This window comes from Salmo trutta, chromosome 31 (assembly GCF_901001165.1).
Source record: "Salmo trutta chromosome 31, fSalTru1.1, whole genome shotgun sequence".
Taxonomy (NCBI): domain Eukaryota; kingdom Metazoa; phylum Chordata; class Actinopteri; order Salmoniformes; family Salmonidae; genus Salmo; species Salmo trutta.
In genome coordinates, this window is record NC_042987.1 from 19,155,768 (window position 1) to 19,174,406 (window position 18,639).

The 18,639-nt window shown below is 43.4% G+C and overlaps 1 protein-coding gene across 7 annotated transcripts in view; it reads right to left on the reverse strand.

The window, feature by feature from the left end:
* Positions 1-250: 250 nt before the first annotated feature.
* Positions 251-18,639, reverse strand: part of map4l (microtubule associated protein 4 like) — a 53,675-nt gene continuing 35,286 nt past the window's right edge. For 4 of the 7 annotated variants that reach the window (XM_029725573.1, XM_029725572.1, XM_029725571.1 and 1 more), the window contains 11 exons: positions 13,181-13,563; positions 12,562-12,771; positions 12,052-12,184; positions 11,813-11,875; positions 10,901-11,145; positions 9,901-9,945; positions 6,774-6,866; positions 5,723-5,804; positions 5,402-5,517; positions 4,122-4,287; positions 251-3,836 (listed from right to left, as the gene is read on the reverse strand). In XM_029725573.1, the coding sequence (XP_029581433.1) occupies positions 3,832-3,836; positions 4,122-4,287; positions 5,402-5,517; positions 5,723-5,804; positions 6,774-6,866; positions 9,901-9,945; positions 10,901-11,145; positions 11,813-11,875; positions 12,052-12,184; positions 12,562-12,771; positions 13,181-13,563 (1,541 nt within the window). In that variant the 3' untranslated portion in view covers positions 251-3,831. The remainder of the gene's footprint in view (positions 3,837-4,121; positions 4,288-5,401; positions 5,518-5,722; positions 5,805-6,773; positions 6,867-9,900; positions 9,946-10,900; positions 11,146-11,812; positions 11,876-12,051; positions 12,185-12,561; positions 12,772-13,180; positions 13,564-18,639) is intronic. The other 3 variants (XM_029725575.1, XM_029725577.1, XM_029725576.1) reach the window with 3 other exon arrangements.

Here is an 18,639-nt window from a genome sequence, read left to right on the forward strand (position 1 = left end):
AACGTAACAAAACGTGGAAAAAGGGAAGGGGTCTGAATACTTTCCCAATGCACAGGTATGCATAGGTAAACCTGCAAAAGAGCAAATGCAAACCAGGAAAAAAACGCACAACACTCCCATGTGCCCAATAAAAAAACACCCCCTTAAAGTAAATGTCGAACTGTCCCTAAGATAGTTATTTATGAAACAAAATGACAAAGTATGCACAAAAGAGAATTAAGTACAAGAATAGGAAACATAAAGTCATAAATGTTTTGCTTGTCTTTTATTTCATGATTAATATTCACATCACTAGTTAACAATGAATCACAATGAACATCTCTTTCATACCAAATTACATTACTCAAATCGAAAGGGAAACAATTAACTCCTCTTATCTATGACAGATGTTTACAATCCATTGTCTTCTGCATGCTCTTATGGTGTGCAATATGGAGAATAATACACACTGCAGGTGTGCTCTAAGAAGAAGCACAGCTATGGGCTCCTTGATGCTTTACAGAAGCACACTACATAACACATGCCAAAAGACAGTTACTGTTAGTCTCACGGGGGGGGGGGGGGTCTGGACGACATTCAAGGGCTGTGTGTGTCAGGTGCCGCATGTGGGAGCTTGACCTTCAACCTATCCTCACAATGCCTGGTTCATGATTACAGTTGAGCACTCGATAAGCTCACCAGTGACACAAAACATTTGGAAGAATATGCATTTAATCGGATTATTCTTTGTTTCTTGTAGATTTTCTACATATAGTAAGTCTAAGTGTAAGAGGCAGATAAAAGTGTTAATTTATTCAAGCAAATATCAGTTTATCCACTATATAGTTGGAGTGGGTAAAAGCACACCTAGACCATCCATTGAAAAGTTAACCATCGCTGAATGCTTAAGCTATTCACAGTCTGCTGCGGTCCCCATACTGGACTCAACACACACTTCCTACTGTCAGTCAAATTTATAGAGTATAAGTGTCTTATTGTGATTTTTACAACAAAGCAAAAAGTTCATACATATTATATTCATATCTTGCATCTTTAATATATTAAATTGTAAAAACATTCTTGTACTTCAGCCCTTTCTGAAAAAAGGCAGACTCCAGAAAGAAAACACTCTCCGGAAATGGGTTCATGAACGTGAAAGACATTTCTCAACATCCATAAAGACCCTAACATCAATACCTTGTTCTCCTGTGGTGATGAAAACATGTGGATGTCTATATACAAACGAATGTGTGAAGACTGATGGAAGGGTGGTGGTGCAAGTAGCATTTAAGCGTTGGAAAGGTGAGTGTTCATAAACGTGATGCCAAACAGGCACAAAGAGAACAGACTGAGCGTGAGTGACCACTGTACCCAAAGCACGACACCAAAGTCCACTAACGTGACCAGTGAGCAAGGTTACCACCAAGGAGACTAAAAGACAAATCTGTTCATCCAATCATGGCAACAGTTCACTCAAACATACTGTAGAGCTCAAACATGAAATGTACATCCCACTGTGCATTCAAAGTGCTTTCATCTGCTTTCATCAGTGTAAGGCTTAGTCTTCAGGAAGAATTCATTTCATTACAATTTTTTAACTAACCGTGGGAATGTTGGGGGAAAGAATACCTTATAAATATCATAAGGCGCTTTTGCTTTTCTTTCTCGGTAATTTGATCACTTGCTCTTTGATTATCTCTGCCATTGACGATCACTACTATTTCCTCCACTGCAGTGCACACACTCAAATAGATTCAGATTACACCCTACAACAACAAATAAATCAAAGTAAAAGTGTTTTAGGGTGGAGAACTGTACACCTGTTACAGTTCAGCCTTGAGAACCTACAAGGCACAATTACACATTGAAATCTGTGGCCATTATCCCTCTTGTTGGAGTAGTGTGATGGATATCTCTAAAAGGAACGGCAATTCTCATACTCTAAGAGCCAAACTAGCAGTATTTTACCCGGGTGCCCTTGATCTTGATCCGGCAGCGTACCACAAATCCGACAGACTCCACAGACGTCTAAATGTTGATCCCAAAATGAGACCATCCCAAAGATCGTTCAACTACCACACACACACACACACACACCGGATCCTAAGTCATAGTCATGTAATGTTATACAATTCCATCCGCCATCCTCTTTACAAAACCGATAGCAAGTTAAACGGAGTAATTAGCTTATATATATATATATTGCTATATATATTTGCTTGGTTAAGCAATTGTGCCCTATTGTTACACAATAATGTCACTATTCACAGTGGAACCAGTAGAATAAGCAGCCATTCAAATCAATTCATATTTAACAGTGGATTAGTTGAGAATAATTAAAATGTACAATTGTTACATTGGAGATCAATGACCATCCTTCACAAACGTCTCTTGATATTGACTTAAAATTGGATTTGGATTTTTACGATAATATTGTTAAATCTATCTAAATCTTGCTTTCCTTCAACATGGCTCTCTATTCGTCTTCCCTGTCCCAATGATTTGGCCGGCACTACAGACTTGATCGTCGTTGGAGTATCTCCACTCTCCTGGTGCAATCATAGGCCTTTCCTCACTTTGTTTGCTGCCTCCTGCTTACTATTCTGTCCTGCCTCAGGCATCCAGTCGCTGTGCACAGACCCCGAGAGGGTTTTTTCTCTCTCTCTCTCTCTCTCTGACTGTACGTACTGTAGTTTACATGTGCGAGTACGGGTGTGTAAGAGGAAGTTGTATCCTCAGCACAGACCACTCACTGTATTGCTTTCAGAGAGATGTAACAGTAAAGGAAAAAGGGTATATTGATGATTAAACAACATAACAACACATCAGCTCATCGTTACAATAATTTACGAAAACACAATACAGAGTTTTTTTTAAAAGAGATGTTAAATATCCTACTGTTTGTAACAGCCTACTAGTTTCTTATTGTTGAGAGGGTTGTGTGGGGGGGTCACAGGTTTACAGAAGGTTATCTAGACATACTGAATTGGTTAAGTGAGGGGGTGGCATATTAGCCGCTGTTCATTGGGATGACATGACAGTCCCACATGCTCACAATAAGGGGTGTTTCACTAATCATCATAATGTACTGTATAAGTGAAATCTGGGGTCCCTACAGTACAGGGGAGGGTATGCTCATCCAGAGGGTTAGATATGGTAAGGAAGGTTTTACATCTAGGGTTAGGCCTGTCACATACATAGCAGTGGCTCATTGTGATAGTCATACTAATATACAGTGCGACACTGTAGGTGTTTGTGATTTTGATCAAGACTGCACTACTGTACGTATAAGAACAGTGCTTATAGGCTGGAACAAAAGAAGCAGGCGCTGACATAACTACAACAGAACACTGAGGGTCTAGATTCTAGAAGGTTCACTCTGAGGTCATACTACTCCCTTTATATTACAGCAAGTTAAGCCAGGTCAATCCAGAAGAGACAAAACCACACTGTACAGAAATACCTTGCTCTATCTGTCTGAACTCTGGTCCCTAATACTTTAAAACTGGCTCTTCTGAGACCAGAAGACTAAGACAGATATTCAACGAGGGTAGAGAGTAGTGATGCGATACTGTATTGTGAGGTAAAAGGAGTAAGTTGGAATGTGCTAAAGAAGTCCTTGTCCTGCTAGCATTCAGTATTTTTCCCCCTTCCCCATGGCTGGGTGACGAGGGGCTGGGTCGGAGCTGGAGGGTGTGGAGGAGGAAGCTGGCGGACCCCAGAGAAACACAGAGAGAGGTGCTGCGATGGGGGTGAGGGGGGGGCTGCCAACCGGGGTGGGCCAAGAGATAAGGTCGGCGCCGTTGGTGGTGCGAGCCCGTGCGTTCTCGCGAAAGCTCAGCTTAGTAAGACTCAATCTGCAGGCAGATACAGACACAATGGAGAAAGACGGAGGGATAGGGGAGAAAATGAAGACGAGAAAGAGTAGAGGGGAGAGTAAACTGGTTAGACTTATGGCATAAAATAACATACAAATGTTTTTGTACAATATTTGTCATTTGTAGCAAGAAAGCTAAAAAGGAGTCTACTTCACAACAATCAGTTATCTCTCATCTGAGCACTCGGCAACGGAGGTCTTCTCAAAGTTAAAGCTCTGAGAGTGTATGACAGTGAAAGTGCTTGTTGGAGCAAGGGGCACCTACTTGTCTCAGGGATGCGTTTGTCCATGCCCATCGGGTCACCCCCAAAGGGATTAGGTTGAGGCGTGGCCTTATTCCCGTTCTCTTTAGCCATGCTTCCTGCGCCTGTAGCTGGAGCTCCACCAGGGGGAGATGTTTTCCCTGCAGCTTTCTCCGGCATCCCCCCAGCCTGGAAACACACCAGCATTCTTTATCTGTTGTGATTCTATGAAGCAGTAGTGAGGCTGGGTAATCATTAATGCCATCTAGTGGACAAACTCCCTTAATGCATGATGACGTTGCTTGTTTTAACAGGATGAAATTGCTCTCTGTATGTGGGCAACCAGCATGTTCAAATTAAACTTTTCCACCACCACAACCACAAAGATGCTGTGTTTTTGTGTTTTGCAATAAACAATTGCTTTATAGCTTCAAGCTTTCTGGACAGGGCCTGTTTGGTCCTGTCCGGGGGTATCGTCGGATGGGGCCACAGTGTCTCCCGACCACTCCTGTCTCAGCCTCCAGTATTTATGCTGCAGTAGTTTATGTGTCGGGGGCCTAGGGCCAGTCTGTTATATCTGGAGTATTTCTCCTGTCTTATCCGGTGTCCTGTGTGAATTTAAGTATGCTCTCTCTAACTTTCTTTCTCTCTCTCTCTCTCTCTCTCTCTCTCTCTCGGAGGACCTGAGCCCTAGGACCATGCCTCAGGACTATCTGGTCCCCAGTTCACCTGACCGTGCTGCTGCTCCAGTTTCAACTATTCTGCCTGCGGCTATGGAATCCTGACCTGTTCACCGGACGTGCTACCTGTCCTAGACCTGCTGTTTTCAACTCTCTAGAGACAACAGGAGTGGTAGAGATTCTCTGAATGATCGGCTATGAAAAGCAAACTGACATTTATTCCTGAGGTGCTGACCTGTTGCACCCTCGACATCCACTGTGATTATTATTATTTGACCATATTGGTCATTTATGAACATTTGAACATCTTGGCCATGTTCTGTTATAATCTCCACCCGGCACAGCCAGAAGAGGACTAGCCACCCCTTATAGCCTGGTTCCTCTCTAGGTTTCTTCCTAGGCTTTGGCCTTTCTAGGGAGTTTTTCCTAGCCACCGTGCTTCTACACCTGCATTGCTTGCTGTTTGGGGTTTAAGGCTGGGTATCTGTACAGCACTTTGAGATATCAGTTGATGTAAGAAGGGCTTTATAAATACATTTGATTTGATTAAAACTTTCATGACCAAATCCTGGTTAGATAAAAATGTTACTGATTATGTGACTACAACAGAATGGTGACCTTACCTTGATTTGTCCATCCCCTGCCTCAAGGCCAATATTGTCCATTGACCCCACCTTGGGCTTTCCATTACCATTTCCATTACCATTGGCCTTAGCCTCAATCTTCACGTCTCCACCCCCTGTAGTGGAAACACGTTAGTTACAAGTAGGATAAGAAGATAATTAATTTGGTATAGGATGCTTCCCAATGGAACCCAATTCCCTATGTAGTGCACTACTTTTGACCAGGGCCCATGAGGCTCTGGTCAAAAGTAGTGCACTATGTAGGGAATAGGGTGCCATTTGGGATGTAGATATATTTTCCTAAATCATTAGTCGTCTTACCTGGCTTGTGCTTGATGTTATCCTTAGAGCCACACTTGGAGGTCACTTTGCTCAAGTCCACCTTCTTATGCTGAATCTGGACCTGAATGCACGCAAAGAAACAACACAAATGTTGAAGTATGAATGGCAAACATGAAACAACACCCACTCTGAAATTCACACACAATGCCTTGAATCACTCTCGCCCACCAGTGTAACACTGATTATGAAATTTGGACGGATAAAACACTGAGGTACTGTAAATTGGAGAAGTAGGCAATTTGAAGTATCCATTTAAAAATATTGTTTGTCACCTAATAAGAAAAATGCTTGTTGCAATGTAAAAGAGTGAGAGGCAGATAGAAAGCTAGTATCTCGTAGGCTGGTTAGTTGGGGGAGAAAGTTCACACAAACAGCACAGCACTCAGACCTAACATTATTCACTGAGTATAAAAAACATTAAGAACTTTCTATGACATAGACTGACCAGGTGAATCCAGGTGAAATCTATGATCCCTTATTGATGTCACTTGTTAAATCCAATTCTATCAGTGTAGATGAAGGGGAGGAGACAGGTAAAAAAAAAATCAGCCTTGAGACAATTGAGACATGAATTGTGTATGTGTGCCATTCAGAAGGTGAATGGGGAAGACAAAAGATTGAAGTGCCTTTGAACAAGTTGTGGTAGTAGGTGCCAGGCGCACCAGTTTGTGTCAAGAACGGCAACGCTGCTGGGTTTTTCACGCTCAACAGTTTCCCATGTTTATCAAGAATGGTCCACCCCCCAAAGGACATCCAGTCAACTTGACACAACTGTGGGAAGCATTGGAGTCAACATGGGCCAGCATCCCTGTGGAACGCTTTCGAAATCTTGTAGAGTCCATGTCCAACTCAATATCAGGAAGGTGTTCTTAATGTTTGGTATACTCAGTGTATCTAGGCTGGTCAATAGGGCTGACCATAGAATTAGAATGACTAGAACATTAGGACATTACTCTGTCCGATCGAGCATGTCAGTGGGATATGGGGATGGAGGCAGCAGCCACATGGGACCACCATGTGTTGTACTTACATTCCCTCCACCAGGGACATGCTTGATATTATCCTTGGAGCCACAGCGAGAGGTGATATGGCTGAAGTCCAGTTTTTTGTGGACTATCATAACCTACAAAACAGCACAGTAGCAGAGGGGAATGGGTCACTATGATGAGTGTAGAATTAGTGGAGGATGGTGGAGGAGCAACCAGGATATAAAAGTGAAAGCAATTTGAAGGGCATACAGTATGTTGTTAACACTTACTTGCTCCTTGTAAGTAAAGTCAAGTCACACAACAGTCAGAAATGCTGGCTGGTCAGACATCAGTATTTACATGCAAATGAGCTCAAATCCAATTCTAGATGTGACTGAGAACTATTGCAGTGTTACTCTCTCTCACATACACACACCCAAACAGACATACTAGCCAGCCAGCTTTTCCCTGATATCAATTATTGATTTCAAAACATTGTCACACAGCAAGGGAACTTCTGTTCAGAAACCTTGAATGAAAAGCACTAGTCTGCTTTCTGAATTTCTTTTTTGCTTTGTATTCTGAGACGCCTGGTGTTTAGATGAGTTTGCGGCTCTGTGACGCAGGTAGCAGCACAGGCAGGCTGAGTCACCCTCTAAAACACACTGCCACAGCCAAGGTCTGTTAGTTCTCACTGCCTGTTCACACTGCCTCCAGTTCATATATCACTGAACTCAACTCACAGGTGTTGGACAACCAATGGCTACATTACTCTGCTATATCACTTGGCTTATGTGTGCTGAAGCTTGTTTCTGTATTGCTTATCTTGCAAATTTTTTGGGCCCTACAGTTTACCCACCTGCATTGAAAGTATACAGTGGGGGAAAAAAGTATTTGATCCCCTGCTGATTTTGTACGTTTGCCCACTGATAAAGAAAGGATCAGTCTATAATTTTAATGGTAGGTTTATTTGAACAGTGAGAGAAAGAATAACAACAAAGAAATCCATAAAAATGCATGTCTAAAATGTTATAAATTGATTTGCATTTTAATGAGGGAAATAAGTATTTGACCCCCTCTCAATCAGAAAGATTTCTGGCTCACAGGTGTCTTTTATACAGGTAACGAGCTGAGATTAGGAGCACACTCTTAAAGGGAGTGCTCCTAACCGCAGCTTGTTAACTGTAAAAAAGACACCTGTCCACAGAAGCAATCAATCAATCAGATTCCAAACTCTCCACCATGGCCAAGACCAAAGAGCTCTCCAAGGATGTCAGGGACAAGATTGTAGACCTACACAAGGCTGGAATGGGCTACAAGACCATCGCCAAGCAGCTTGGTGAGAAGGTGACAAGATTTGGTGCGATTATTCTCAAATGGAAGAAACACAAAAGAACTGTCAATATCCCTCGGCCTGGGGCTCCATGCAAGATCTCACCTCGTGGGGTTGCAATGATCATGAGAACGGTAAGGAATCAGCCCAGAACTACACGAGAGGATCTTGTCAATGATCTCAAGGCAGCTGGGACCATAGTCACCAAGAAAACAATTGGTAACACACTACGCCGTGAAGGACTGAAATCCTGCAGCGCCCGCAAGGTCCCCCTGCTCAAGAATACATATACATGCCCGTCTGAAGTTTGCCAATGAACATCTGAATGATTCAGAGGACAACTGGTGAAAGTCTTGTGGTCAGATGAGACCAAAATGGAGCTCTTTGGCATCAACTCAACTCGCCGTGTTTGGAGGAGGAGGAATGCTGCCTATGACCCCAAGAACACCATCTCCACCGTCAAACATGGAGGTGGAAACATTATGCTTTGGGGGTGTTTTTCTGCTAAGGGGACAGGACAACTTCACTGCATCAAAGGGACGATGGACGGGGCCATGTACTGTCAAATCTTGGGTGAGAACATCCTTCCCTCAGCCAGGCTCATTGAAAATGGGTCGTGGATGGGTATTCCAGCATGACAATGACCCAAAACACACGGCCAAGGCAACAAAGGAGTGGCTCAATAAGAAGCACATTAAGGTCCTGGAGTGGCCTAGCCAGTCTCCAGACCTTAATCCCATAGAAAATCTGTGGAGGGAGCTGAAGGTTCGAGTTGCCAAACGTCAGCCTCGAAACCTTAATGACTTGGAGAAGATCTGCAAAGAGGAGTGGGACAAAATCCCTCCTGAGATGTGTGCAAACCTGGTGGCTAACTACAAGAAACGTCTGACCTCTGTGATTGCCAACAAGGGTTTTGCCACCAAGTACTAAGTCATGTTTTGCAGAGGGGTCAAATACTTATTTCCCTCATTAAAATGCAAATCATTTTATAACATTTTTTACATGCGTTTTTCTGGATTTTTTTGTTGTTATTCTGTCTCTCACTGTTCAAATAAACCTACCATTAAAATTATAGACGGATCATTTCTTTGTAAGTGGGCAAACATACAAAATCAGCAGGGTATCAAATACTTTTTCCCCCACTGTAGTAAGCATAACTTTTCCCCCGCGACCGGCGATCAGTTTACCCACCAATTTTTTTTACCACTACATCACTGATTCAAATTGTTAATTGAATCATACAAGACTAATAGGACTGTAAAAAGCTTTAGGCTAAACTACGAAGTAAACCCAGATGAACATTAACAGTGGTATTGGTTGCACTACGAACTCAAAAGCCATCCAGGGCCTCTCAAATACTCAAGCTCAGGGCTCTTCTAAATGTACCAGGTGCATGGGAGGACCAGCGAATGACAACGGTCCCTGTGGTGTTCTGTTATTTCATGATGAGAACGTTTCTGTGCCAAACAAATGGGATGGGTAGTGCCATGGTTGTAGAGGTCAGGTGAATTATGGCTAGGTCCTGTCTGTCTGTTTTTCTGTCTGTCTGTCAATTAAGCTGTGCATTTCAGGGGATACAGAGACTTGTCATACACTGTCCACAACCATTCCACATTTTATACCGGAAAGCAACAGGTTTTCATGAAGAAGAAGAAAAGGTGAGAATGCGCATGAGTGAGTGTGTTAGAGTGTCACGTGTCCCTATTTATGTGTTTTTGTGTGTACAGGTAGGTTCAAATAGTCAGTGGACAAAAATATCCACTTATGTCATTTCCTTCAGTGTGATATCAGAGGAGAGAGAGTGGTTAGGCACACGGGTGAGAATGAAAGAGGGGTGTGTAATGATAGGGACTCACTTTGCCCGGGCCGTCTTTGGATTGGGAAGCCCCCGCCGAGGAGACCTGAGGGGAGACAACCACCCCTGGGTCAATACCAGGAGACAAGGCTGCCCTGGGCCCTGGGTCAGTACCACCAGTCAGGGCACAGGAGAGTGTGGTGGTGAGTGTATGGATGGAGGGAAGTGTTCTGCTTTTCAGCTACACCACCTGTCTGTGTCACTGACGAGATTCAAACCCAGGTCTCCTGCATGCCAGAAGAGTGCTTTGGCTCGCTAAACCAAAGCCTAGACATTAATTCAACTCTTCAGTTCTCAGGCAAGATTAGTGGAAGTGTGTGCAGGGTTGGTACTGAAACTAGTATTTTTAGATCATTTTTCAAGGGAGTCTCCCTTATGCTTACATCACTGTGACAGGCAACCTTTTTGTGGATGGACACTGTCACAACCAATGCCATAGGTAAAGACTGGACATGACGGCTGTATGAAAGGATTCCTCTTTTCAGAGTGATCTTTATGAATACAGGTGACAGCACCTTGTATCAGTCGGTCAAATGAGTGACGGCGGCTGTCAGTTGTAACGTAGAGAGACGAGAGAGAGAAAATAGAGAAAATAAAAAAGTTACAGAGAGGAAAAGGGGAGAGAACAGAAAGAGAACTACAGAAAGAAAAATAACAGTAGAATTAGGCAGATAGTTTGCTTGACATATTTTCTCTAGGGTTAGCACGCATTGTGCCACTATTCAGTTGAGGAGGCCAATAAAGGTGGCAATGACTAATGAGATGGTATATGGTCTCGTTATATGGTAGCAGTGGAGAGGTGAGGAGGTTTTAATAATATGGAATTTGTATGATCATTTGCTTGTGAGAAAACCCCTGCTATGAATGGCATTAGTTGGCAGCATTCAAAGCACTTTAAATATGCTAATACAAAAATGTCTTTGTCTCATGTCGGTCTTCTTAAATAGACCCATCTCTACAAGCTACTATGTACAGTACATCTCTATCCCTGGTTAGCGCACCTTGCCGCTGGTAGGCTGGTACTTCATGTTGTCTGTGGAGCCGATCTTGGAGCGCACATTCTTCAGGTCCGGCAGGGGTGTGTTGATAGGTCTGGGAGTCCTAGGTGCTCTGGGTACAGGTGGCTTCCTCTCCATAGCGGTCTGCTTGGGCACTGGGGGTTTGGTGATGCGTCGGCGAGGCTGCTCCCCGTTGGTGGCAGGAGTGCTCGGAGCAGTGGCGGAGGTGCGAGGCACCCTGGGCTTGACTGGGGCGGAGAGAGCAAAAGGACATGAGGAACCATAGAACAGTACCCTCTAATGGCTGGAGCTGAGCTGATCGCACACAACACTAACAATGATTTACTAGGAAACAATGGGCTGGAAGCAAACAAGTCCACAGGGAAGTATGAGGAACCACACTACTACTACCTACATACAGAAGATACTGTGGTCTCTTGTAGTTGGTTTTACAAGGCTGGGTCACCAGCCCCTGATTTGATGACTAATGAACATCTCAGCGGAGGAAACGACAGGATTGAGGGTTCAGTCAGTGTTTTCAGGAACTGGAGCTACTGTGGAGACACAGGCAGCCCAATTCTGATCTTTTTTTCACTAATTGGTCTTTTGGCTAATCAGGTCAGCTCTGAACAAGTTCTGATGTGAAAAGATCTGATGTGATTGGTCAATTCAATTACCGGAAAAAAAAAGATCAGTAAACGCAGCCTAAGTTTCTGTTTCACTCTGCATCCCTGTCTGTCTCTTAGCCACACATACCCACTGCGTTTGTCTCTCTGTGTAGTCATAATGACACTGTCAGGAGAGATTAAAACAGGATGTCTGTCCTAACAATTTCAAAGAATACATTCAACTCCAGGGTGTTTTAGTTGTATACTGAGATACTTGGGTTAGATTGTGTAGGTTGGTTGTTGTTACTTGGTGTTGTCTTCAGCGTACTAGGCTTCTTCACATCACCTGGCTTGATATCAGTCTTGGGAACTGTAGGGTAGAGGACATAACCAAGCTCACCTTACATGATTTAGACTTGTGAACAATGTATTGATCTGGGGATGACCAATGAATTCTGACTTTGGGTTTTTGAATATCACCATCATCAAGAATAAAGCAGCTTAAAGAATGTAAGTTTGCACGGTACAGTTAGAGTTAGTGCTCACCGGTGTTGCGGCGCAGAGAGGGGGCACTAGCAGAGGGGCGTGGACCAGCAGGTTTAGTAGTGGTGGTTGTAGAGGAACCATTCTTATTTGCCGTGCCGTTGGCCTTTGGCACAGGAGGACCGTTTTCCGGAGTCTGAGTAAGCAAACAGGAAATCAGAGAACGGTTGGTGTGGAAGAGAGCGCTGGACTAAGAAGAAAGTGATTAGGAAATGAGGGGAGCAAAGATTGGAAACAGAAATGAGATATTGGAAATGTACAGTATGCTGGGGTTTTCAGGGAGGTGATAGACAAGATTCAGTTTGTAGGACTACCCTAAATGGTGAAGAGACTGGACAGAGGTCATAGTGCAGGTAGTTGGTGGTCCACAAACTATGAGTGAGAGTCAGTAGGTGGGCACTGGACAGTTATAAGTTATACGGCAGAACCAAACAAACAGGAGGGGGACAAGGTGCCAACCACAAAAGGGGAGGCCAGTGAGAAGACACCAGAGCAAAGTGGGAGGGAACTCACCATGGACTTGGTGGCTTTAGGGGTTTGACTGGCAGCGGGCGTTGGCTGCTTGGTGCAAGCAGTGGGAGTGGTTGCCTTGGTAACAGGGCTTTTTTTATTGGCAGAGCTTGAGGTGGGGGAGGAACGTTTTGGGGGGCCAGCTGCGTCCCCAGTGGACAAAGAGGTGGGCCGTGTTTTGGCAGAGTTTGGTTTGGTTGACCCAACAGCAGGCTGTACAACAACGTCACATGATAAAGGAGAAAAGAAGCAAACCAAAAGCATACAACAGAGGACAGGCAGGATAGTAAAGCAGCAGAAGCAGCATTCACTAACACCAAATCATAATCAAACCAAGAGCATCAGCAGAGCAAATTGGCAGTGACGAATTGCACATAAGCATGTGCATACAAACACACACAGACACACGCATACACACACTCACGCACACACACACACACACACACACACACACACACACACACACACACACACACACACACACACACACACACACACACACACACACACACACACACACACACACACACACACACACACTAGAGATGGCAGTGACAGTTGCGGAAGCAGCTTGCTGAGATGAAATGAATGGCAACATTGTCCCAGCCTTTCCTTGACCTACCTTGGCCTTGCTGTCTGGGCTGGTGAGGTCCTGCTTGCTTCCGTTGGTTGTTGGAGACTTTGCAGTACCTTTCCCAGCCTTTTCGTTATTTTCAGCTTTGACCATCTTGTCAGTTTTCTCCCCATTTTCTTTCTTCTCCATCTTCTCATCTTTGTTTGTCTTCTCTGGCTTGTCCACTTTTTCATTTGTATAATTCTTCTCCGTCTTACGGAACTTCTCTTCATCCTTGAGAATCTTCTCAGATTTTGAGGTCTTGTCGGCATTGTCGACTTTCTTAGATTCATCTTCTTTCTCTTTCTTCTCCGTCTTCTCAAATATGTTCAAGTTATCTGTCTTCGGGAAGAAATCTGCCTTCTCTTGTTTGTCCTTATTCTCTGCTTTCACTGTAGAGAGACAAAAACAGATACAAATTTAGCAAACCTGCAATACTGTATGTCATATAAAAATACCAGAATTACTCTAAGGATCATATACAGGTAGAGAAATATTTCATAGTGCCAGACTCGCTTTCAGCCATGAGAGCGATCATATCTTATAGTGTGTTATTAACCACAGATTCAGACTGGTTTAGCGTGAAAATCGAGCTACAACAATGCATCCTAAGAATGCCACCTAAGAATACCACCACCGTATATGGACGACAGGACTTTGTACATGTTGCGGCTGTTCAAATAGGCAACTAAATGTCAATCCTCTAAAATCCTCTGATTGATCGTCACAAAATACAAGCGTTCCGAATACTGCTGTCATATTTTGCTCATATGATGATAATCTATCAGTGATAATATTTTGTTCTACACCCCAGAGCAACTCATTGGTGTGGAAATAAGAGTGAGTTAACGACAGTGACCAGTCATGGCATGGTGGTGTGTAGTCTAGGCAGGGCCACAGAAAGTCAGGGCCGAGCCCAGGGCCGAGCAGGGCAGACAGAACAGCACATTGTTGGCATCGGCTCCTTATGTAACCCATCCTCAGTGACCTCTACAGAGAGAGAGAGGGTATGTCTGTAACGGCACCCTATTCCCTATGTAATTCTCAGGCTGTATCCCAGGGTAGCATTTGCGATACAACCCGAGAGAGAAAAACCAACTTGTCAAATGGATTAGGAAATGTGGGACAGATTAAGTTGGGTCAAAAGATGACCCATTGACGTAATGACTGAATCCGCTTTTCAAAGAAAATTCTGACCAATTAGTTGACTAGAGCATCAAAATTTTAAAAGACAGCGAGGGCAAATGGATTGTAAGTTTACGGTAGATAGATACCAGTTCAATGTGTCAGACAAGATCATGAATATGACACAATGGTACAAAACCGTGAGCCAATCGAAAAATCAATCAAATGGTTGAGTACAGTATACAGGACTGGCCTTGTTGTGCCCATGGTTGGCTTTAGGAGCCCTGGTTCCAGTAACTGTCATACACTATAGACCAAGGCCAATTTTCATCAGAGCAGAGGGTCTAGGTGCCGGAACATAATTATAATAACTTGTACACAACAGATTGACTACAACTAAGCCCAAAAAAGATTGTATTTAAAAAGAACAGTAATTTCATACCTTGGTTACATACATCTCTTTTTTTATTTGTGGGAATACTTTGAAACAGATTTCCTGAAGTAAACTCATTTTTAGCAGGATTTCTGGTGATTTTACATATATATATACAGTACTATACAGTACTAGTCAAAAGTTGGACACACCTACTCATTCAAGGGTTTTTCTTTATTTTTACTATATTCTACAAAATATGAAATAACACATATGGAATCAGGTTGTAACCAAATAAGTGTTAAACAAATCAAAATATATTTTATATTTGAGATTCTTCAACGTAGCCACCCTTTGCCTCCCAAACTGTTGCCACAAAGTTGGAAGCACAGAATTGTCTAGAATGTCATTGTATGCTGTAGCGTTAAGATTTCCCTTCACTGGAACTAAGTGGCCTAGCCAGAACCATGAAAAACTGGCCAAGACCATTATTCCTCTTCCACCAAACTTTACAGTTGGCACTATGCATTGGGGCTGGTAGCATTCTCCTGGCATCCGCCAAACCCATATTCGTCCGTCGGACTGCCAGATGATGAAGCGTGATTCATCATTCCAGAGAACAAGCTTCCACTGCTCCAGAGTCCAATGGCTGTGAGCTTCGCACCACTCCAGCCAACGCTTGGCATTGATCTTAGTCTTGACTGACGCTGACGCTGCTTCCAGAGGCAGTTTGGAACTCGGTAGTGAGTGTTGCAGACGAGGACAGACGATTTTTACACTGTACACGCTTCAGCACTCGACGGTCCCATTCTGTGAGCTTGTGTGGCCTACCACTTTGCGGCGGAGCCATTGTTGCTCCTAGACATTTCCACTTCACAATAACAGCACTTACAGTTGACCGGGGCAGCTCTAGCAGGGCAGAAATTTGACCAACTGACTTATTGGGAAGGTGGCATTCTATGATGGTGCCACGTTGAAAGTGACTGATCTCTTCAGTAAGGCCATTCTACGGAAAATGTTTGTCTATGGAGATTGCATGACTGTGTGCTCAATTTTATACACCTGTCAGCAACGGGTGTGGCTGAAATAGCCAAATCCACTAGGTGTCCACATACTTTTGCATATACAGTGTATATATTTTTTACTACAAACTTCAGGGGGCCAAAAGAAATCACCGCTTGTTGCCGACCTGTGCTATAGACTAGTATAGAGCTGTTCTGTATGCCTGGCCAGTGGTGTAAACATAGACTATAGACTAGTATAGAGCTGTTATGTATGCCTGGCCAGTGGTGTAAGCATAGACTAGTATAGAGCTGTTATGTATGCCTGGCCAGTGGTGTAAGCATAGACTAGTATAGAGCTGTTCTGTATGCCTGGCCAGTGGTGTAAACATAGACTATAGACTAGTATAGAGCTGTTATGTATGCCTGGCCAGTGGTGTAAACAGACAATAGACTAGTATAGAGCTGTTCTGTATGCCTGGCCAGTGGTGTAAGCATAGACTATAGACTAGTATAGAGCTGTTATGTATGCCTGGCCAGTGGTGTAAGCATAGACTAGTATAGAGCTGTTATGTATGCCTGGCCAGTGGTGTAAGCATAGACTAGTATAGAGCTGTTCTGTATGCCTGGCCAGTGGTGTAAACATACACTATAGACTAGTATAGAGCTGTTATGTATGCCTTGCCAGTGGTGTAAACAGACTATAGACTAGTACAGAGCTGTTCTGTATGCCTACGCAGTGGTGTAAACATACACTATAGACTATAATATAGAGCTGTTCTGTATGCCTGGCCAGTGGTGTAAACAGACTATAGACTAGTATAGAGCTGTTCTGTATGCCTGGCCAGTGGTGTAAACATAGACTATAGACTAGTATAGAGCTGTTCTGTATGCCTGGCCAGTGGTGTAAACATACACTATAGACTAGTATAGAGCTGTTCTGTATGCCCGGCCAGTGGTGTAAACATAGACTATAGACTAGTATAGAGCTGTTCTGTATGCCTGGCCAGTGGTGTAAACATACACTATAGACTAGTATAGAGCTGTTCTGTATGCCTGGCCAGTGGTGTAAACATACACTATAAACTAGTATAGAGATGTTCTGTATGCCTGGCCAGTGGTGTAAACAAACTATAGACTAGTATAGAGCTGTTCTGTATGCCTGGCCAGTGGTGTAAACAGACTATAGACTAGTATAGAGCTGTTCTGTATGCCTGGCCAGTGGTGTAAACATACACTATAGACTATAATATAGAGCTGTTCTGTATGCCTGGACAGTGGTGTAAGCATAGACTATAGACTGGTTTAGAGCTGTTCTGTATGCCTGGCCAGTGGTGTAAACATAGACTATAGACTAGTATAGAGCTGTTATGTATGCCTGGCCAGTGGTGTAAACATAGACTATAGACTATAATATAGAGCTGTTCTGTATGCCTGGCCAGTGGTGTAAACATACACTATAGACTAGTATAGAGCTGTTATGTATGCCTGGCCAGTGGTGTAAACAGACTATAGACTAGTATAGAGCTGTTCTGTATGCCTAGACAGTGGTGTAAACATACACTATAGACTATAATATAGAGCTGTTCTGTATGCCTGGCCAGTGGTGTAAGCATAGACTATAGACTAGTATAGAGCTGTTCTGTATGCCTGGCCAGTGGTGAAAACATAGACTATAGACTAGTATAGAGCTGTTCTGTATGCCTGGCCAGTGGTGTAAACATAGACTATAGACTAGTATAGAGCTGTTCTGTATGCCTGGCCAGTGGTGTAAACATACACTATAGACTAGTATAGAGCTGTTCTGTATGCCCGGCCAGTGGTGTAAACATAGACTATAGACTAGTATAGAGCTGTTCTGTATGCCTGGCCAGTGGTGTAAACATACACTATAGACTAGTATAGAGCTGTTCTGTATGCCTGGCCAGTGGTGTAAACATACACTATAGACTAGTATAGAGCTGTTCTGTATGCCTGGCCAGTGGTGTAAACATAGACTATAGACTAGTATAGAGCTGTTCTGTATGCCTGGCCAGTGGTGTAAACATAGACTATAGACTAGTATAGAGCTGTTCTGTATGCCTGGCCAGTGGTGTAAACATACACTATAGACTAGTATAGAGCTGTTCTGTATGCCCGGCCAGTGGTGTAAACATAGACTATAGACTAGTATAGAGCTGTTCTGTATGCCTGGCCAGTGGTGTAAACATACACTATAGACTAGTATAGAGCTGTTCTGTATGCCTGGCCAGTGGTGTAAACAAACTATAGACTAGTATAGAGCTGTTCTGTATGCCTGGCCAGTGGTGTAAACAGACTATAGACTAGTATAGAGCTGTTCTGTATGCCTGGCCAGTGGTGTAAACATACACTATAGACTATAATATAGAGCTGTTCTGTATGCCTGGACAGTGGTGTAAGCATAGACTATAGACTAGTATAGAGCTGTTCTGTATGCCTGGCCAGTGGTGTAAACATAGACTATAGACTAGTATAGAGCTGTTCTGTATGCCTGGCCAGTGGTGTAAACATAGACTATAGACTAGTATAGAGCTGTTCTGTATGCCTGGCCAGTGGTGTAAACATACACTATAGACTAGTATAGAGCTGTTCTGTATGCCCGGCAAGTGGTGTAAACATAGACTATAGACTAGTATAGAGCTGTTCTGTATGCCTGGCCAGTGGTGTAAACATACACTATAGACTAGTATAGAGCTGTTCTGTATGCCTGGCCAGTGGTGTAAACATACACTATAGACTAGTATAGAGCTGTTCTGTATGCTTGGCCAGTGGTGTAAACATAGACTATAGACTAGTATAGAGCTGTTCTGTATGCCTGGCCAGTGGTGTAAACATAGACTATAGACTAGTATAGAGCTGTTCTGTATGCCTGGCCAGTGGTGTAAACATACACTATAGACTAGTATAGAGCTGTTCTGTATGCCCGGCCAGTGGTGTAAACATAGACT